Source organism: Marmota monax, unplaced genomic scaffold (genome assembly GCF_021218885.2).
Source record: "Marmota monax isolate L192 unplaced genomic scaffold, Marmota_monax_Labrador192_F-V1.1 WCK01_AAM20220418_F8-fsc00019, whole genome shotgun sequence".
Lineage (NCBI taxonomy): Eukaryota > Metazoa > Chordata > Mammalia > Rodentia > Sciuridae > Marmota > Marmota monax.
In genome coordinates, this window is record NW_026695242.1 from 5,136,250 (window position 1) to 5,157,025 (window position 20,776).

General features: G+C 35.4%; 1 protein-coding gene across 2 annotated transcripts in view; it reads right to left on the bottom strand.

The window, feature by feature from the left end:
- The window catches only part of Vcl (vinculin), a 115,956-nt gene that overhangs the window by 35,376 nt on the left and 59,804 nt on the right, over window positions 1–20,776 (bottom strand). For both annotated transcript variants that reach the window (XM_046419687.2, XM_046419686.2), the window contains exons 3-9: window positions 18,635–18,785; window positions 18,365–18,473; window positions 15,671–15,793; window positions 13,577–13,737; window positions 5,715–5,805; window positions 4,748–4,895; window positions 597–750 (exon numbers count right to left, since the gene is read on the bottom strand). In XM_046419687.2, coding sequence (XP_046275643.1) covers window positions 597–750; window positions 4,748–4,895; window positions 5,715–5,805; window positions 13,577–13,737; window positions 15,671–15,793; window positions 18,365–18,473; window positions 18,635–18,785 — 937 coding nt within the window. The remainder of the gene's footprint in view (window positions 1–596; window positions 751–4,747; window positions 4,896–5,714; window positions 5,806–13,576; window positions 13,738–15,670; window positions 15,794–18,364; window positions 18,474–18,634; window positions 18,786–20,776) is intronic.

Genomic DNA, 20,776 nt, shown 5'->3' on the forward strand with positions numbered 1-20,776 from the left:
AAACATTTAAGTTTATCAAACATTTGTTTGTGACATAGTTGAAAATGATTTTATATAAGAGTAGATCTAGCATGTGTAAAGTACTGGGTTCAATTCTCAGCACAACATATAAATAAATAAACAAACAAACAAACAAATAAATAAATAAATAAAAATAAAGGTGCATTGATAACTTAAAAAATAAGTAGAATCAGAAAACTTTGACTCTTTACACTTCTATGATGAAATACAGTTGAGAATTCTGAGAAAAGGAACAGTTTCAATGTACTATAATCTATAACAGGAATTAGGATTCTCTTGGTAGTCGGAGTGCTCACTTTTAACTAGTCAAAATAGTCAAAATGAAGACCTTCATTTCAAACTATAGATAAACATTAGTGTAAACTGTGATGGTAGGGGATGTGTTAACATTGGTAACTGCTGGGAACAAGTCAGTCAGTCATCACTTAGGAACACCCATTATCTACCCACACTAAATGATGAGAGGCGTAGAGAGAAAGAAAAGGAAGAAGGGGAAAGGAAGGGCTTGGGGATATTTGTGGAATGCTTCTCTTTCTCTTTTACTTCCCACCCGTCCTGAAAATCATTACATTTACCTGAGCAGCATCAATCTTCTTTGCTATGCTCTGCTTTGAGTTTGTCATGGCTTCCAACTTTCGAGCTGCATTCTCCACCTTTGCTGTGAGCACATCTAGACCTTGAGATACCTGCTGGGCTTTCTGCATGGCCACTGGTGAAGCTCCTTGACCTCTATTCAGACAAAGATACTGTCATTGCACCTTCTCAAATACTTAATAACAAAATATTCCTTAACACCACAGTACATGCCATTTTTGTTAGCATGCTTGTCTTTTTTCATTTTCCCCAGTAATCTAGGATAACACAAGAAAACAGAGCTAAACAAAGCAAGATATCCAAACCATCTTTCTCTTTTGCTTTTAAAAATACACATGAGCTTTATGGAACTGCATAACCACTTTGAAGTCAGGCCAGCAAATTTTGATAATCATTATTCGCCTCTAGGTAGTGATTATATAACCAAATCTAAACTTCAGTGGGAAAATGTACTGGGGATCTCATTGCTATGGAGGACTTTTTTACCATAGTAATGTGTGCTTTAGAAATAAGTAGCCATTAAATTGTCTTATTTATGGGCGAGAATACACTGAAAAGGCAAATACATACAGAGTAATTGAAAACGCATCACAATGACAAATTTAATCTGTTTGAATCCTAAATTTTGGTGCCTCAGGGACTTTATGATGTTTAACCTCCTTTGGCTTCAGTTTTTTCTCTTATAAAATAAAACTAATGTAAAATGAAAGAAAGCAATAATACAGTACTTGCCCTGCTTACTTAACAGAGTATCAAGCATCAAGATAATATACTTGAAAACACTTTGACAACAAAGCAATATAAATATCACAATCTACTGTTATGACTGAATTATCATTTGTGTAACAAACCTAATGACCTAATGATGATCTTAATAACCTTAATCCATTTGTAGACAAAACTAGTTAGAACTGGGCAGGGAAGTACATGGTGATAAGAAGTATATCATTTTCCTATAAAGTTCCTAAAGAACTATTTTCACTATTTTCCTCTCTCAGAAATGGTATGGTATTACTACAAAAAATAATACGTTTTGCAGAAACTTGTTCTCCCTTGTACATGTCTTTCTTTCTTTCTTCCTTCCTTTCTTTCTTCTTCTTCTTCTTTTTTGCAGGTTCAATCCCTAGTACCACAATCTAAGCGCTCTACCACTGAGCTACATCCCCAGCCCTGAAATTTATTTTCCTTAACAGACTTTCCCAGTCATAAAGGAAGATTTGCCATCTTTTTACAAGTTTAGATTTTTTTTAATTAACCCAGTTTGGTTAGCTCAGTCATAGGAGTGGCAACTTTATCATTCAGTAGAATGGCATGGTTCATCCTAATCTGAGCTTCTAACTTTAGAATGAACTCTAAAACATCTTTGCTTCCCTTAATAATAATATGCACCTATCATTGAATTATCTACCCTCTTTAAAAAAAATACATCTGTTTTTCATCTATACCAATACTTGAAGTAATAAACTCCATAAATTCATTGCCAGGTATATAAAAGGTATACACACACACACTCTCTCTCCATTTTCGTGGACTGGAAGACTTTCTTTACCTTCCAGAAGAATGAAGACTTAGGAAACATAATATTTATGATTTAATTTGCTATTTCCCCCTTCAAATTTAGTAATTCATGATGAGGAATCTTTGGCATGTGAATACAACTGCAAAAAATGTAAAAATAAGTATAGGCTACATTAAAAATAAAAAGTTTGCCAAGTGTGGTGGCTCACACTTGTAATTTCACTGACTTGGGAGGCTGAGACAGAAGGATTCCAAATTCGAGGACGGCCTCAGCAATTTAGCAAGGTTCTAAGCAACTTAGCAAGACTCTGTCACAAAATAAAAATGAAAAAGTCTGGGGATGTGGCTCCGTGGTTAAAATGCCCCTGGATTCCAGTGCCAAAAAAAAAAAAAAAAAAGTTAATTAAGGAAGACATTTGAGGCTAGCCTCAGCAACTTAGCTAGACCCTCAGCAACTTAGCAAGATCCTATTTCAAATTAAAAAATTAAAAAGGGCTGAGAATATATATAGCTCATGGAAAAGCACTCTTGCTCCTGGTTTTAAAAAAAAAAAAAAACTCATTAAGTCCCATGAGGATAAAATTATATTCTTACAATCTAGAAACTCTTCATGACCAGAAGAATATCAATGGAGGAAAAAAAAAAGGGTCACTGTGTTTCAGTCATTAAAATGATAAATAGTTGAGTAGTTATGTTTAAGAAAGAACAACAGGAAGATAGCTTTCCAATCTTTCCTCATGAAAGGATATTGTAGGCTCCACTGTGAAACAGGCCCAAAGCCACTCATCACTGTTCTAGCCTTTTTGCTTTAAAGACTAATAGTTGATCCCATACAATTACCTCATTCTCTTGCTCATATTCATCTCTCTAAACACATACAATTGTGTATTTGAGAATTCCAAGTGAAAACTGTCTACCACACTGTGAAAAGGCTGTAAACAAAAGAGCCAGAAATGAGAAATTAAAAGAGCCGAGAATCTTGTCAAATTGCATTGGCATTTCTCTGAATGGGAACAAAACTTCTTTTTGTCCCTTCAGCAAAGTTAGTGCCATGCTCATGACAAGGGAGACTGCTTCTCAGCAGGAGAAAGGCTCCCTGAACTCAATGAGATCACATTTATTTAAGCTGTTTCTTCTCCTTGTCAAGATAGGGACACAATCTGAAGGCCCCAAGCTTCCAGGACGATGGTCAATCCACAAATCCCTGGAAACCATAGGAAACATTGAATGGGAATGTTCATTGGCATCTTTTTAGGTAGGGATAAATGCTTTCATCAGATTATAAAAAGTGATCTTGGTCCAAAAAAGATTAAGAACTACTCCTTTAAGGGGCTGGGGTTGTGGCTCAGTGATAGAGCACTCGCCTAGCACGTGCGAGGCCCTGGGTTTGATCCTCAGCACTACATAAAAATAATAAAGATATTGTTGTGTCCTACTAAAAAATAAATAAATATTTTTTAAAAATAATCACTCCTTTTTAGATGTGTATTGTTCAGGGTGACTAGTTTGAAATCAAGAGGTTTCACAACATTCTCAAAGCAAAATTAATTTTCATGTACACTAGTGTCTTGGAACACTTCTACTTTCTAAAAGCCCATAGCATAAAATTCCATAAAAATGAGGAACTTTTTGAACTTTAGTAATTACGTGGAAGAATTCCAAATAAATCTATATCATACTGATTTGTCTCAACAATAAATTATACATTTATTTGAGTTATGAGGGGGAAAATTCCAAAAGTCAAGACTTACTGAGGGTAAAAGGTAGTTAAAAGAATTAAAAACCAAAAACTAGTGCAGAAATACAAACTCATAAAGAACCCAGAAATAGCTGGGCATGGTGACACACGCACACCAGTAATCCTAGGGATTTGGGAGGCTCTGGCAGGAGGATTGCAAGTGTGAGACCAGCCTCAACTTAGCAAGGCCCTAAGCAAGATCCTGTCTCAACATGAAAAATAAAATGGGGGACTAGGGTTGTGGATTAGTAATAGAGTGTTTGCCTAGCATGTGTGAGGCACTGGGTTTGATCCTCAGCACTACATAAAAGTAAGTAAATAAAATAAAGTTATTGTGTCCATTTATAACTAAAAATTTTAAAATTTTTAAAAATAAATAAATAAACAAATAGGGCTGGGGATGTAGCTCAGTGGTAAAGCACTCCTGGGTTCAATTCCTAGAACCCACTCTGCCAAAAAGAAAAAAAGAGCCCAGAAATTACCAGCTTAAAGGATGATCTATTTGATTTCTAAAATGATGTGAAATAATTTCAATGTTTTCACTCTTTATATTTCTTTCTACCCATCTTTCTTAATATATACCTAAACAAGCCAGACTTCAACAATGCCCCTTATTTTTCAAAAATCTATGGCTACAAACTAAAAATCCAATTTCTATTTCTATTTCAATTATAGAATAAGTTACAACTCTATTAGGTATACACTTGCATATATTAAAAGTTTAGAAAAAGAAAAGTTCACCTCAATTTCAGAAAAACTAATATAATGAAATACCTGTTTTATCTACTAGCCAAAGATAACTCAGTAAAACTGGCACAGACTTGCTTTCTGTGTGAATTACTTACTACAAGTCTGTTAGGAGCAGAAAAACTTTACCTAGCTCGGAGGTCAGCCACTTGATCAGTCATCTGCCCTAGCATTTTGCAGGTTCCCAGGATCTCCCTGCGTTCCTTGCCTGCACAAAGTTCACCAACTTTTCCAGCTTCATCTAAGATCTGCCTGATGGCCTGTTCACCAGCATCCCCTAAAATAAAAAGATAGTTAATATCTGCATTGTAGACCCATTAAACATTTAGAGAGGATACTTTACACATCATTTCATTCCTGAAGGAATAGATGATTTTAATTGACAAGTGAACAGAAGACAATCCATCTGATAGCTAATAGCCAAGCGATGCCCTTACAGCTGAGGTTTCAACCACAGATACTGCTAAAATAGATACTTGGAACCATATCCATTTGGAGATACTAAGCAGCTTGTGGTAATAATGTGGATGATGAAAATAGGCCGTCCTAATTTAATAGTACTTAGCACCTCCAAACTCCATTAAGCTTTTCGCTCATTCAAATGTTAATCTAAAACTGAAAAAATATTAAATTATAGAGTACACAAAGCCAAACTCAATAACATACTTGGATCTTATCTTTATATAGTCAACTTCACTTTCCAATTTTTATTGATATTACTATTTAATCTACTTAATTAAGTACTCTGTTGACATAAATGGAAGTTTACCCAATGGGAATTAGCAGAGAAGAGCTTTTATTCAAAATAATTACCTTTCCAATTTGGGGAATGGGTGAAAAAATAATTTTGCAAAGAATGCCCAGTTTGGCTTTGTTTATTCCTCCACAGTAAGAGGTGATATGGCTTATGCCCTTCATTCTTTTAAGGTCCAATAACGCTTCCACTAGTTAAAACTATCAGAAGATGAGCTATGTTCCAAATGTTATAGTAGTAATCTCAGGATTGCGAAATTCTGAAGGATTTATTCTATTCTTTTATTTACTTCAATTTTAGATTTTTATTCTATGTATCAGAAAAGCAAAACTAAAGGGTTACCTGGGGAGGCACTGGGGTCACGGAGCCAACCTTTGGCCTGGTTCAGTTTGGAGTCTATGGAGGCCAATGCTCTCTTCATGGCTTCAGTGTCCTTTTGAAGAGATATCCCACAATTATTTTTTTTGCAATCACTGAGGTACCATAAAACAAAGGAGTATTACAGCACTAACATACAAAAGCTAAGGTAGTCCTACAATGGTCTTAATAATCTCATCACAACACAATTCTTATTGCTATCAAAATGCAGCATCTTGCATGCAAATCTTCAGTTAATTCTATTCTGTTTCCTTGTGTCTATTGCTAAAACTGTGAAAACTGGTAAAATTGCTCAAGCCAAAAGATGTTTAATGTCTTCAACAGAAAAAAGCTCTGTTGTCACATGCCTCATTATCAGCCTTTCTACTAGTCAACATTCATCTACTGCAGCCTTGCCAGAGCCCTCCCCGCTTCAGGGAAGCCTAATTAGTATGTGGTGCCACAAATCACAATTCTTTTACATCTTGTTTTGAAATATACACCCAAACTGGATGATGTTTCACTTTAATTAATCTGAAAAACTTGGAATTACTGGTTGGAAAAAGATATTTAAAAAGTTAATGTAGCAGTTTTGTTTTAATTCTCAAAAAAAAAAAAAAAACCCATTTAAAGTTATACAAGAAAAAAATTTTTTGCAGCTCTTCCTTACTACATCTCATCCTTAGTTTCTTTATAATCCCTAATCTGGAAAAAGAGGCAACATATAATAAATGGGTCTTGATTGTTTACAAACAGGATTCATTATGATAAGCATAAAATCTCCCAGGATACAGCTGGAAGACAACATATTAATTCCTCTAAAAAATGTGAGTATTCATAAAATTTGTTTGAACAGAGGAAAATGCAGAGAACAGCACAACAAATACCCATGTACACATTCTCAGAACTGGTAGGCTGGCCACCTCTTCAGGATCTATTTAACATCTCAAAAGAAAGTCTACTTCATTCTTGCTCCAAGGAATTGACTCCTATGGAGTCAATCCATCAAAGCACAGAGTTTTAACCTCTAAAATTCTAGCCAATGTCCTATTATCCTAACTTTCCTCTATTTCCAATCCTAAAGAACTGAGGTTCTTAGTGATGTTATACCACCAATTTTCCACAAGGGGGCACGAGGAGCATTCCCACTTTCAATGTGAAGGAGACCAGCCCTAGCACAAATAAAAAGCACTGGCTGCATTCATAATCAGGCTTAAAGTTAGCAGCCTGACCCCAGGTTTTTTAAAGTCTCTATTCAAATGATGGGGCTCCGAACATTAGGATTCCTTCCTTCCCCATCTAAACAGATAGACTGTTCTGTTCTAACCTTATTTCTCAGCCACAGCACCAAAAAAGAGGTTAACTAAATTACTTAAAAAAGGATGTAAAATATTTTTATTATCAAGTTACATGGGATTATGCTAGCTATCCATAAAATGTAGCATTGTGAAATTTGAAAATCCATTTGTAACTAGTACAAATAGACAAGTTGTATTTCTGAGTGCTTTGATTTTAAGTGGTTTAAATATCTGTTCTTCTCTTTCACCTTGTTTTATATTAATTTGTACAGCAAACCTTGTCTCCAAAAGTAATGCAACACTTAATTCAAATTAGCAAGATCCAAAACAATATCTTCTTAAAAGAAAATCTCAGGTAACTCCTAACCTCAGGGAGACAGATAGCCTTCAGGGTTTAACACAAGTTATTAGGTATAATACACAAATTATTTAGGTACAGATTAAAACACAAACACACACGTACACAAGCTCTTACTTAGAAAGTATGTGAACACTCTGGAGAGGAGAAATTGTGTCAATGTAAAAATATTTAATTTAAAACCTGTTAATAGCATTTCCTTAACACATTTTCATTTTCAGTGAGAAAACCAATAGATACCAAGTATTACATTTCAAAACCTAAATTCAAAAGGGAGGGAAAGCCCTACATGTTAGATGTTGTTTTTGCCACTTTCCCCCTCAATTATTTCAATGAATCTCAAATTTAAATATAATTTGATTTTACAAATTAAGAAACAGGGAATCACTCGGGTTTGTTGGGCTTTGTCTTGTTTTGCTATAGTCCTGGGGATCAAAGCCAGAGCCTTAAGCATGCTAGGCAAGCACTTTACCACTAAGCTACAGCCCCAATCCTTGTTTTATTTTGCAACAAGGTGTCACTAAGTTGCCGGGGCCACCCTTGAACCCACCATCCTCTTGCCTTATCCTCCCAAACAGCAGGGATTACAGATGTATCCCACCATACCCAGCCATCTCTGGCTTGTTCACTCCAGATTTCATTCTTTTATTTCAGATAAAACTTGAGAATTTTTTTCTTTTACCAAAGAGAGTTGCCAATGATGTCATTAAGCTTCTACAACAGTCGCAAATCTCTTTTTTCAACTTTGGCTTTGGTTGATACTGCCCAGAAAATAAAATGTAGACATCAAATTCATAATCCTCACTAACATAAATAGCTGCTTTTATCCTCCAATGCTCCAAAATGATTTGAAACACAATGGAAAAATAAGCTTTGCTCTATTCAGCATCCTCAAAAATCATTTCTTTTTTCTCCCCAATAAAGCTCAAAAGGCTTCTATACTACCAAAAAAAAAAAAAAAAGAATATGATTCTCAGGAATTGAGTAACTTACTCCTGAATAGTAGATCTGACACCACCAAGAAGTTAAAATTAAGAGATACTCTTTTTCCCTAAATAAAAACAAGGGAAATTTTGAAATTAAGCCACATTTTACAACTGGGAATTTCAACTAGTTAGCAGGTTTTTCTTTGCTCTTGTTTTTGTTTTCCTTCTGTGCTGGGGATTAAACATCTCAAGCCTTTTTTTATTTTTTACTTTTGAGACAGGGTCTCAGTAAATTGCTGAGAATCTTGATAAATTGCCCTTGAATTTACAATCTTCCTGCCTCAATCTCCTCAGTAGCCTCTGCACCAGACAGTTACCAGTTTTTAATAATGAATTTTAGACCATTTTGGAGGTTTAAAACTTATCATTGAAAAGGCCGCATTAAATTCTTTCTGGAAGGTTATAAACAATAATTTAAACACAATGCAGTGCAATGTCGCATCTATTAAAAACAAGAGTGTTTATGGGAACAAATATTTTAGTCTCCTAAGAATCTCATATTTCTTTTGCAGGACAGATGAAACTGATAAAATTCTGTCATAAGAAATATAAGTACATTAACTTTAGGATATAATATAAACAAATTCACCAAACACTAAGCATTAGAACTCAATTTGCAGATATATTTATAAAAGATAAAAATAATTATAATCTTGTAGTCAACCATACTATGTGCCCCGAGCACTTTGTTAAACTCTGTCACATAAATCTAAGTACCCAGAGTACAATCTGAGTATGAAATAGAAGGAAAAAAATACAACAATGTTTTGAGAATTCTTCTCCATAAAAATTCAAATTTAGGAAAAAAGTCTCCACCAATCTTCAATCTGTTTTTTATTTGTTTGTTTTGTTTGTTGTTTTTTCAAAGAGTGAGAGTAAAAAAAGACCAGATCTAGTCATGCAACTTTGGGACAGCTGGCAGGTAGTATTCTGCCCTCCTCCATGACCCCTTTTATTATAAAAATCTTATCAGATCAAGTTTTAAATGAAAAAATGCAGCCTTGGCACTGTCCCCCACAAACCAAAAGATGGAAGGTCATCCTAAGAGAATACTGATTTACATGATTTTCCAGGAACTGAAACACTCCTAAAATTCAATATATGTTTAGGCCTCAAAAATACCTGTGAATAATACTGAGATCCTCCATACAGGATCAAGAAGAGCTATCATTAGGAAAGTGATGTCCTGTAATCCCAGGAATTTAAAATTGGAAATTTTAAATATGGGGAATAAGGACCTCTCTATATCACTCCCCAAGCCGCTTTTCCCTTCTTCCACTAACACCTCCCTTCCCACCGCGTTCCATTTCTGATAACATTTTCACTATCATAACTTATCTAGTCCTGAGACTTCAGGCAAGTTATCTTCTCAGGACCTCGGTTTCTCTTTGCTCATCTCTACGAATACCTTCCCAGCTCTAAAAATCTAGGCCACCTATGAGCACACAATCAGATGAATCAGCTAGCTGAAGATAACAGATCAGAAAGGAAACATAAACTCCTTTGACATTTGGGGGGATTTTCTCCTTATTGGGGGAGGGGAAAGAATAACACATCATAAATACCTGAATTAACTATTTATCCTGAACAGAAAAATCTTTCATTCTATTAGCTGCTAAAACAAAACACTAAAACATTCTTTAAAAGTTCATATACAACCTGTTTTTAAAAATAATCAAATAGGGGCAGGGGCTGTAGCTCAGTGGTACAGCATTTGCCTAGCATGTGTGAGGCACTGGGTTCAATCCTCAGTACCACATAAAAATAAATAAAATAAAGGCATTTAAAAAAAGTTGTATCTGTTTAAAGAAAAGGAAAAATAAAATAAAATAAAATCCTTAAATCTCAACGGTTTGCAGTAAGGGATAGTATTACAGGATGGCATGTTCTAACCAATATTTCCTTCTTTGGTAAAGTATATGCAGGACCTCTGAGTCAGTCACTACTTTTACTCATCACCAGTTTAGGACTACAGTGGGAGGAAACTCCCCACAACTCATTTTGAATAACCATATTTAATGACTCAAGTTATCTTAGCAGTGAAATGCTTTTGAAATTTTTGTCTCATTTTTTCTTAATTTACAACATGCAACAAAATACAAGTACTATTAATACAAAAAAAATAATATTGAGTATTAAATTTATAAAGAGTAGTATTAGAATTATGTTTAACTTAAATTCTTTTGGCTCATAATGTATTCCTAAGAAAAAATATTAACTTGACTTTCAATGATCACTATGATTGTTGATTTAAGAAAGGGACACTTTTATTTTTAAAAGAAATAGTGTTTAAAGTCAAAATCCTTTTAAATTTATAAATTTGCAATTTGAATATAGGTATAAAATGTCAAATAGCCATTGCATTGCCTCTTCAAAACCTGAACTTAATTGGCAAGACGCACTTTTTATCAAGAATTCATTCCACTTACTTTCTTCCCCCATTTTTCTAGAGGAACCATCACTTTCCAGAAGAATACTGCACCAATGGGGAAGCATGAAACAAGTATGGTAAGACAAAGTTAATTATATATTAGTAGGGCCAAGAGGAGGCGAAAGACACTGTATGCATTGAACAGAATGGGAACTCAGTGATAACAGACACAAGGTCTGATTAATTCACTGCTTACAGTTGAGCAATGAAAGATGCATAACCCTAATAAACAGAAAAACAGCCCAAATCCTAGTTACCAATGTCAGTTTTAAGGTAATTTTTTTTGCTAAATATTCTTGTAACTAATAAAAAATTATTTTTTAGGGAGTGAGCAGAGGTAAGAGTGGATGGGAACAGGGTTGGGAGGAAGAGTTGTCTTGTATCTCTTTTTACAGTATTTTTATTTTTTTGAACCAGTTAAATGTATAACAAAAGTAAACAGGTTTAAAAATTTCTTGTTCATTCTGATGTCATGTATTTGAGCTTCTTTTTGCTTGAACTCACTGATTTTACTTTCTTTCACTCCTGATAAAGTTAGTTTTGCAGCATCCTAGCCAACTTACTTTCTCCTAGATGAACATAAAACTGGGACGGCTTTAAGACCACACATGGTGAGGAACAGGTCTATTCCTTATATATCCTCCCAAGTCCTGAAAAACTCAACGGAAGTTGTTTTGTTTTGTTTTGTTTTGTTTTGTTAAAGAAGTAGCACTGGATCACAGTACAAAATAAAGCTGAGCACTTATTCACTTACTCACATTTAGCACTTATTCACTAAATGATGAATGACTTTCCTCTCAAAAATAGAGAAACATTAAAATTAAATGCCTGTTCCTTCTTACTACTTTCTCATCCACTAAAAGCAAAGGAAAGAGATTAGTTTAGGGGAACATGAAGTCAGAAAATTATGGCTGATTCACGGCTCAGACAGTTCACATAGTAAGCCATGGACTGAAGTTAAGAAAAACACTAGGTATACATAGTTTGCTTCTTTTGTCCTTTGGATTTTGACAAATCAAAGGATTATTATGCAGGACAGGTGCCTCATCTAAGCTATCTATCCTACTCATTTTCATTTTGACTTAAAAGTTCCAATTACACAACTCCAAAAGCAAAATTTCAGAGCCCGTCAAGAAGACTGGTGGGAGAGGCACATACAGAGATGGCATCAGCTGGAAGTATCCTTTCCTTAGAGCAGGGTCTACATACAGGTAACTCAAAGGTTACCCAGCTACCTGGGGAAAACTGCTTCACATGAAGTCAGTGTGAATGACCAGGCAAAATAAGTCCTAAGGATCCTGCTGAAAACAGATTAAAAAAGCACCTACCAAATACAGAAATCCTGATGGCCCATAGTAATGTGTTTCCTTTTGTTTCTCCCCAAAGAAATAGCTCAGTATGAGCAGAGTCAAACAGAATGTGCAGCACAGCCAGAGTCCCATATTAAATCACATTCTAACGCATAGTCAAGCACAGTGTTACACACCGGCATACAGAATAAGGCACAGCACACAGCACAAGAAAACCCCACGGACATGCTTTTTCTATTTTTAAGCAAAAAAGAAACTAAAGGGCAAGAGAAAGCTTACCTTCTAAACGTGAGAAAAAGAATAAAACAAACAAGAGAACAACAATAAAAAAGATGCATAAAGAAGTCACAACAGGGAAGTAAAAGTCAAGTATGCAAAAGCAAAATTAAATCAATATCAAAGATTTAAAATGATTTTACCATGTAAATTTAAAATATAATCTTAGAACCAGTTGAAGAACTGCACATCAATGAGAAAATGCCTGTTAAACAAATCCATAGTTGAAGTAAACTAATTTAATATCCATTGTTAAATTACCTTTTTGGGTAAAAGAGAAAGGGCTGGTGGTTTTTAGGTCCCTGCTTTGACCCTACCTTTTACGTGTCCTGGAGGAAAAACATCTATATCTCTACTAAACAACCAACAAAAGTCAAACTATAAAATCCCCTCTTTAGTCAGCTACCAGCCTGCTGGGTGACCCTGGAGACATTTGGGTCTAGATCCTAGAGCAAGCAGTATATTCCCCAAACTGCCTGCATCTTGGGCTCCTAAGTATAAACACAAATGTCTCTGCTCTTCCAGACGTGGAAGCTTTGTTCATAGTCACTACATAGGAAAAAGTGGACCAGAGTGGCAGTAACACAAAACCACTGCTGGCAGACTCTAAAAGGAATCCACCAATCCCCTTAAGCCCAAGAAGAGGTTCTAGACAGGGTGAAGGGACTTCACAAACTAACTGACAAATGTAAAGACAAATATTTTAAATAAAATTTCCTTAGAGAAAAGGGAATAATGAAGAGACACATGTACAAATGCTAAGATGTTCCTCTGTATATTCCTCTGAATCAAAGGTTGGGTAAAGGAAATTTTTCCATAAAGTTTAAAATTATAGGCATATTCTGTGTCTTTCTTAGTCTCCTGGCTACAATCACCAACATACAAGGTAGAGATCCCACCCAGGGGACTATACATTCCTCATCAGCCAACCTGAAAGAAAGGCTACCCACCTCAGCCTTCAACCAATATTCATTACACATGACTATTTATTCTACCTTGGAACGAAGAAATTTGCAAAGGTAGCAAGTAACCCATGAAACAAAAGTAAAGAAGAAATTACATTCACAATACCTAAGTAGTCTTATGATATACACAATTACAAGATAAAATCTGCAACAGGTAACAATCAAAATCACCTAGGAAGGGAGAATTCAGGATTTTGCTTATTTCTCCTCCAATAACACTTACTTTGCTGGCCCAGGCATCTTCATCCCAAGAAGTGAGTTGTAATACACGGATGATCTCATTAATTTCAGCACTCATCTTTTCTACAGTAAAATTGCGATTTTTCAAAGCTTCTTCTATTCCTTGGTTTTTTGAATTTTTAGTTGTTACAAAAATCTTCATAGCTATAAAAATAAACAAAAGATCAGCAACTGAAGTTGGAATTAAATCTTGTTGTGTACAATATTCATACAAGATGTTCTACACTTTGAACCCATATTTTGAATTTCTAAAGTCTTAGAAATATACAAAAACAAACACTACAAATCTGCCAATAAAGTTCCAATATTACAACTTTCATTGCAAAGAAATCTAAAGGTACAAAACATCACCACTACCTAACTAATTAACATGCATATACTGATGAGTTATAATCATAAAATATCTAATATTCTTAATATCCTTCTAAATAAGCTATTATCCTGCACCCTAAAACTGGTTCCACCCACTGCAAACCTAATGGGACAGGATGAAAACCATCAATAATACTATGGAGTATCCTGCTGCCTCCAATCTCAACAGAAGACCCCAAAGAATCAATTTATCTTCCAGGACTTCTCTCACTATGGAGCAGGGACTTTCTAACTCCCAGAAGTAAAACAGAAAAAATTAAGAATGATAATAAGGAGCATTAGAGAAAGAATATCTTCCCATCAAATTATTAAAAATTTCATAAGCAAAGATTAATTAACACTTTATTGAGTTACCCAGATTAGAAAGAAACCATCTTCCAATGCACATAGAACACATGGCCTCAAAACATATTCCTAGAGCTAGGGCGATCACTCAGTGGTAGAGTACTTGCGTCGCAGAGGCAAGGCCCTGGATTCAATCCTTCCCCAAGTCCCCTCCTTTTGTGTGTGTGTGTGTGTGGTACTGGGGTTTGAACCCAGGACCTTGTTCATACTAAGCACATACTCTACCACTGAGCTACATCCCCAACCCTCCTAGATTCAATCCCTAGCAACATATGCATGCTCACACAACACAAACCACCACCACCACCACCACCCCCACCACCCCACAAATACTTTCCACATAGGATCCTATCTACAAATTTTTGTTTTGTAGTGCACGTAAGAGCATTTTGAACTCTTACATTCATATCTCCTTTTTTAGTTTCTATCTAAAACATCAGAGCAGGTAACTAGAGTCACACTGATATGCCTCATAACATTTTAAAAATGAAGCTGACCTCTGAGAGCTAAACTAATTAACTAACAGTCAGATTAAGATAATTATGTAAACCAAGCATGGCTGGACACAGTGGTACACCCATGTAATCCCAGTCACTCTGGAGCCTGAAGCAGGAGAATCATGAATTCAAAGCCAGCCTCAGTAACTTAGCAAGGCCCTAAGCAACTCAGTGAGACCCTGTTTCTAAATAAAAAAAAAAAAAAAGGGGGGGGGGGGTGCTGGGGTTGTGGCTCAGTGGTTAAGCGCTCTGGGTTCAATCCCTGATACCAAAAAATAAATAAATAAAAGAAGGACTGGCACATACTAAACACTCAGTAAGTACAAATCCCTTTTGCTAGGTGAGAAAGCAGCCATCATGTTTGCATTTTGGGGCTATGCTCAAAGTGAAAGTGGTCCCAGCTGGTGGCCAAAGAGCTGATCTATTCACAGTACAGAAAACAGTTAAATATCTTTTTAGGAAAATTGTGCTAACACTGAAAAGGGCTCTGAGTTCATTTCTTTATTATACAGTGCTCTATGTAGCCATTCTAGTTTCTAATTATTTTTCTATAACACAAGTAAAGGTGTGAAAAAATCAATGTCCATGATTAGAGGAGATTCCACCTCTCAAGGAAAAGGTCCTGTTAGAGTTTTAGGAGAACAGACTAGGCCACAGAAAGGGCAAGTTCAAACAAAGTACAGGAGAAGGAGAGCATTTGAGATGAATCCTCTTTTTTAGCATCATGCACCATCATGTAACACCCAATCAATCAGATCTCACTTTTACCCAAGCTAAAAGACATCAAAGGAAGCAGGAAAAAAAAAGTTCAGAACATACTAACATTTATTTTCCTTACAAACTAAAGTGCAAGCAGGAAATACCTGAAATGAGAACTGGAAGCAACTCTTTCACAGTGTTCATTGAGTTCACCAACATTACTCGGTGCTCTTGGTGAGTCAACTCCTGCTGTCTCTCATCAATCATCTTGGCCATCTTAGTCATTCCTGGGGCACAAGGAAGAAATTTTGCAGGATGAGTAGTAAAACAAGCATGGATCTGGCTCTCTAAGCCTAAATCCATTATGATTTACTATCAAAGTCCAAACCACTAATCACTGAACCCTAGCATTTATGCAAGTTTATTCCTTTTAATGAAGGTAATTTATTATATGAAAACTCTAAATACAATATAATTTTCATGTTTGACAAAAATATACTCACAAATATTAGAAACAGAAACAAATTAATACCTATTTGTAAAAAAAAATAAATGGACAAGTGGGATAAAAATATTTTACCAGATTACTACATATACAGGTATCACACCATATATCTGGCCACCATGATGTGCTATGTAAGAATCCCATGTGAGCCTAGTGCTGAATATAGTGACTAAAAAAGTTCTAAGAATTTCAGTGCTGTGTTTTGTCTTCATCTTCATATATTTTTTTTTTACTTTCCAATTTGTCCAAAATAAGCATATACTACTTTTTTGTTTTTTAATAAGTTTTTAGTTGTAGATGGATACTTTATTTTATTTGTTTGTTTTTATGTGGTGCTAAGGATTGAAACCAGTGCCTCACACATACTAGGCAAGCACTCTACCACTGAGCCACAACCCCAGCATATACCACTTTTATAATTAGAAACAAATAGAAATATTATAAAAATAATCAGTTATGACAGTGCTTAAAAGCATCTGGTGTTTTGCAATCAGTCTGCTAGAACTTTTGGTTATTATTCAAAGGTGCTATGTGATTTTCTAAAGCTTTGATTTTCAAATTGCTCCTAGGACTTCAGGGGTGCTTTACTTCTGAGCTACATCTCCAGTCCTTTTTATTTTTATTTTGAGATAGGGTCTAGTAAGGTGCTGAGGCTGGCCTTGAACTTTCAGTCCTCCTGTCTCAGTCTCCCAAGTGACTGGGATTATGCCAGGCTACTCTGAGGATTTCTTAAACTGTCTCACAGACCATCCAAAAAGAAGCAGGAAGGTGGGGCTGCCTCTTTTTCATACATAATAGTTTCCTTTTGTCTGTTATGCATAAAATTCCACTTGAGGAAATAGAAAAATTTTACAGTATAAGAAAGTTTAGAATACAGCTCTAAAGCAAAAAAAAAAAAAAAAAAAAAAAATTTCCAGGTGATCTTCTTAAATTTCATTAAAGTGACTATACTGGCCAACATGGTGGCTCACAGGCTCCCAGTGGCTCGGGAGGCTGAGGCAGGAGGATTGTGATTTCAAAGCCAGCCTCAGCAAAAGCGAGGCACTGAACAACTCAGTGAGACCCTAAATAAAATAAAATACAAAATAGGGCTAGAGAATATTGCCCCTGAGTTCGATCCCTGGAACCCCCACCCCCCAAAAAAATGACTATACTGGAACCTAAAATACTGTAAGTATCAGGGCATGGTAGCACCGCCTATAATCAGGAGGCTAAGGCAGGAGGATCATAAATTCAAAGCCAGCTTGAGCAACTTATCGAGACTCTTGTCTCAAAATAAAAAAATTCAAAGAGTCAGGCACAGTGGCACAACCCTATAATCCAGGTGACTTTGGAGGTAAAGGCAGGAGAATCACAAATTCAAGACCAGCCTCCACAAAATAACGAGATCAGTTTCAAACAACAACAACCAAAAAAAAAAAAAAAAAAACTCACTGTGGTGGCATAGGCCTGTAATCCCAGTGACTCAGGAGTCAGGAAGCTAGCAAGTTTAAAGCTGGCCCTACGCAACTCATTGACAACCTTTCTCAAATAAAAAATAAAGATCTGGGGATGTTGCCCAGTGGTAGAACATCTGTGGATTCAATCCCCAGTACATCAATCAATAACATTTAATAATAGGACTACAGAAATAGCTCTGTGGTATAGCATATTCCAGTCCTGGGTTCAATCCCTAGTACAGAAGGAAAAAATACTGTTTGCAAAATCCAACATTTTACATAAAACAGAAGAATTTTATAAGGTGATAAATATCAAGTTTATCATTTCTTCTTTAATGATTCTCAAGGTCATGTTACCTGTCTGTAACATCAAAAGCTGGTATCTATTTGTGTATTTTGAATATTAAATACTCAGATGCTTAAACAATCATTTCAAAATGAGATTTAACCACACAGCTCTTCTCTCCTAGATCTGATTATATTAGGCAGCCTTGGGCTAGGGCATTAATCCACAATAGTAGGCAGGCTAATTAGCAAGTTAAGAGGTCAGAAAAAGCTAAAAGCCAGCTGGCAGACAGTGAAGGAATGCTGTGTAATGTGAAATGAAGAGGTCAGGATTCAGGGTGACCCTCAGCATTACAGTAATAGAAAAGTATTTTCTACGTTCTCCAGCAACATTTGCAATGTTGGTTTAATTTATTCCACAGGGCCAGAATTTGTAGAAAGCAGATTCAGATTTCATAGACAAAGACATCTCCTCAGCAGAAGCTCCATCAACAGAACAGACACACCTGAAAGCCCAGTGCATGATCACCTATCTTCTGCAAAAAGACAAGTATCCTTTCCTCATGATCCAACATGGACAACCCACAAACACACAAAAAAATTTATTATAAAAACTCAATATGACTAACCTGGCCCAAGATTCTTTGTGTAAGTGACCAAATCTTCCATAGTCTCCACGACCTCTGCCACTGTAAGATATTCCAAAATTCCTTTGCAAACTCGGATAATTTTACGAACCTGAAAACATATTTCAGAGTATTCAGTCAAGTGAGAGAATTATACATAGAAAACATGGTAATTCGAATGTGTAGCCACTAAACAATTATCAGTGTTCCATTATTATCTGTAAAACTAATTTATTTTTCTGGGAGAATCAGCATGGGCCTCAGATTGCCTACCTCAGCCTCATCGAAGGTAAGGAGTAGATCTGATGTGCCAGAGAGGATGCCCCTTGACCCATCAATTAGATAATCTCGAGCAGGCACTGAGTAAGGATCGGACTGAAGCATCTGGGCTGCTTGGACAAGCTTGGTGCAAGCATTCTCAACCCTGGGAGAAAGAACATGGGTTAACTGGCAGAACCAAGCAGAAGACTATCATGAAGAATTTAAATATATGTAAATTTACATTTTTTTTCTACATGAAAAATATCCAAGACCAACTGATAATCTGACTAGGTTTCTAGATTATTTGCAGTTAATGGGAGAACACTCGTTCATTCATTCTTTCATTCAGTGCACCAAATCTTTGTTCTTTGTTTTTTCTTGGCAACAAAAAAATTTTGAGAACACATGTAGGACCTTTTACATTATGTTGTTATCTCTCTGTAACTCCTTGTTTCTTTACTCCTTCCTCTCCATTCTATACATACTGCCATCAAAAGGCACTGCATAAAGAACTGAAATCCTTGATAGTATTTTCAGATTTAACAGGATACAAATTTTTCACTCATGAGCTAAACAGACTTGTTTGACAAATCCATTGGCCCACTTACAAACAGCCTATAAAACTACATTGTTAAAAAGATCAGTAAACCAGTTATTAATAACAATATAGTTTAATACAGACCACAAGATCAGCCAAGGGTTTGAATGGTGGGTTAGGGTGGGGTAAATTAATTTAAAAGAAGAATCCAAAAAGCAAAAAAAAAAAAGTATTTCTCCTGGATCCTCCTGCACTACTGAAATGTACTTATTCATTCAATTAACCGTCCATACAGAGAGCCTAATAGATCCTCTAATCTCATATTCAATGTACCCCCAGTTATCACTGAGTAACTTATAAAGATAAGGAACAAATTGCTTAAAGTTAAAATGCTTAGCCAAAATTACACATTCTCATTTGAAAACACAATAAATGTCACATGCAAAAAAAAAAATACTACCACACAAGGTTATTTTGAGGATCAAATGAAATAACACAAAACTCTACAAGTATAAAGTAGGGTTGCCTTATTAATAAAAAGAATTAAACCAGTATAAGAATTTCAACTACATAAAAAGCACTGGGCTACAGAAATGGCAGGTATGCATATAAAGATGTAAAAAGCATTATTCTAACTCTCAAAAAGCATACCTTCCTAAGCTAAAACACAAATATTGGTGCCATAAGATAGTAACTAAAAAATATCAGTGAAGAACAAGATTTATTTGATATGGCTTTTGGTCAGTCTCAAGGGGCTGAGTACTTTGTTATTATTATTTTTTTTTTAGTTGTAGATGGGCAAAATACCTTTATTTTATTTATTTATGTAGTGCTGAGGATCAAACACAGTGTCCCACACATGCGAGACAAGTGCTCTACCACTGAGCTACACCCCCAGCTCATATTATTTTTAATTTTCAAATTAAAATTTTGGTTTAATTTTAAATTGTGTAATATGTATATTCAGATATATTACACAAACATATACACATTTAAAACTAAAAGGGCATACGGTGAAAAATCTTCCCTCCTTTATCTATCTTCTAAGCACTCAAAGTCAATTCCACTTGCAACCAATGTTGAGTTTCCTTCAATGCTGCATTTCCTCTGTATGTCTTCATAAGACATTTTTGGTATATGAAAACATTTTCCCTTTTTACACAAATAGGATCACACTAAGAACACTCTGCTTTCTGTTTTTTTTTAACTTGGAAATGTTCTATTAAAAGTACATAAAGAGTTGCTTCATTCTTTTATACAGCTACATAATAGTTCATAATTTATTAGCCTGCCTCAATGAATCATCTTGGATACTCATCATTTTACCCTATATTATCTGTAGGATACATTCTAGAAATGGAATTGCTAAGTCAAAGGTACTGTCTCACTAATTAAGTGTATAATCAAACTTTTAGATCTTCACTAGTGATACACAAAGATTGGATCCCAATATAGTTTGTGTGTTTGTTTCAATTAAAGGGAAAGTCACATAACATAAAACCATTCAAATAATCATCTTAATGGTACAACTCAATAGCATTTAGTACTCACAATGTTGTTCAATTACCACCTCTCTCTGGCACCAAAATGCTTTATCATCTCAGTAAATACCAAGC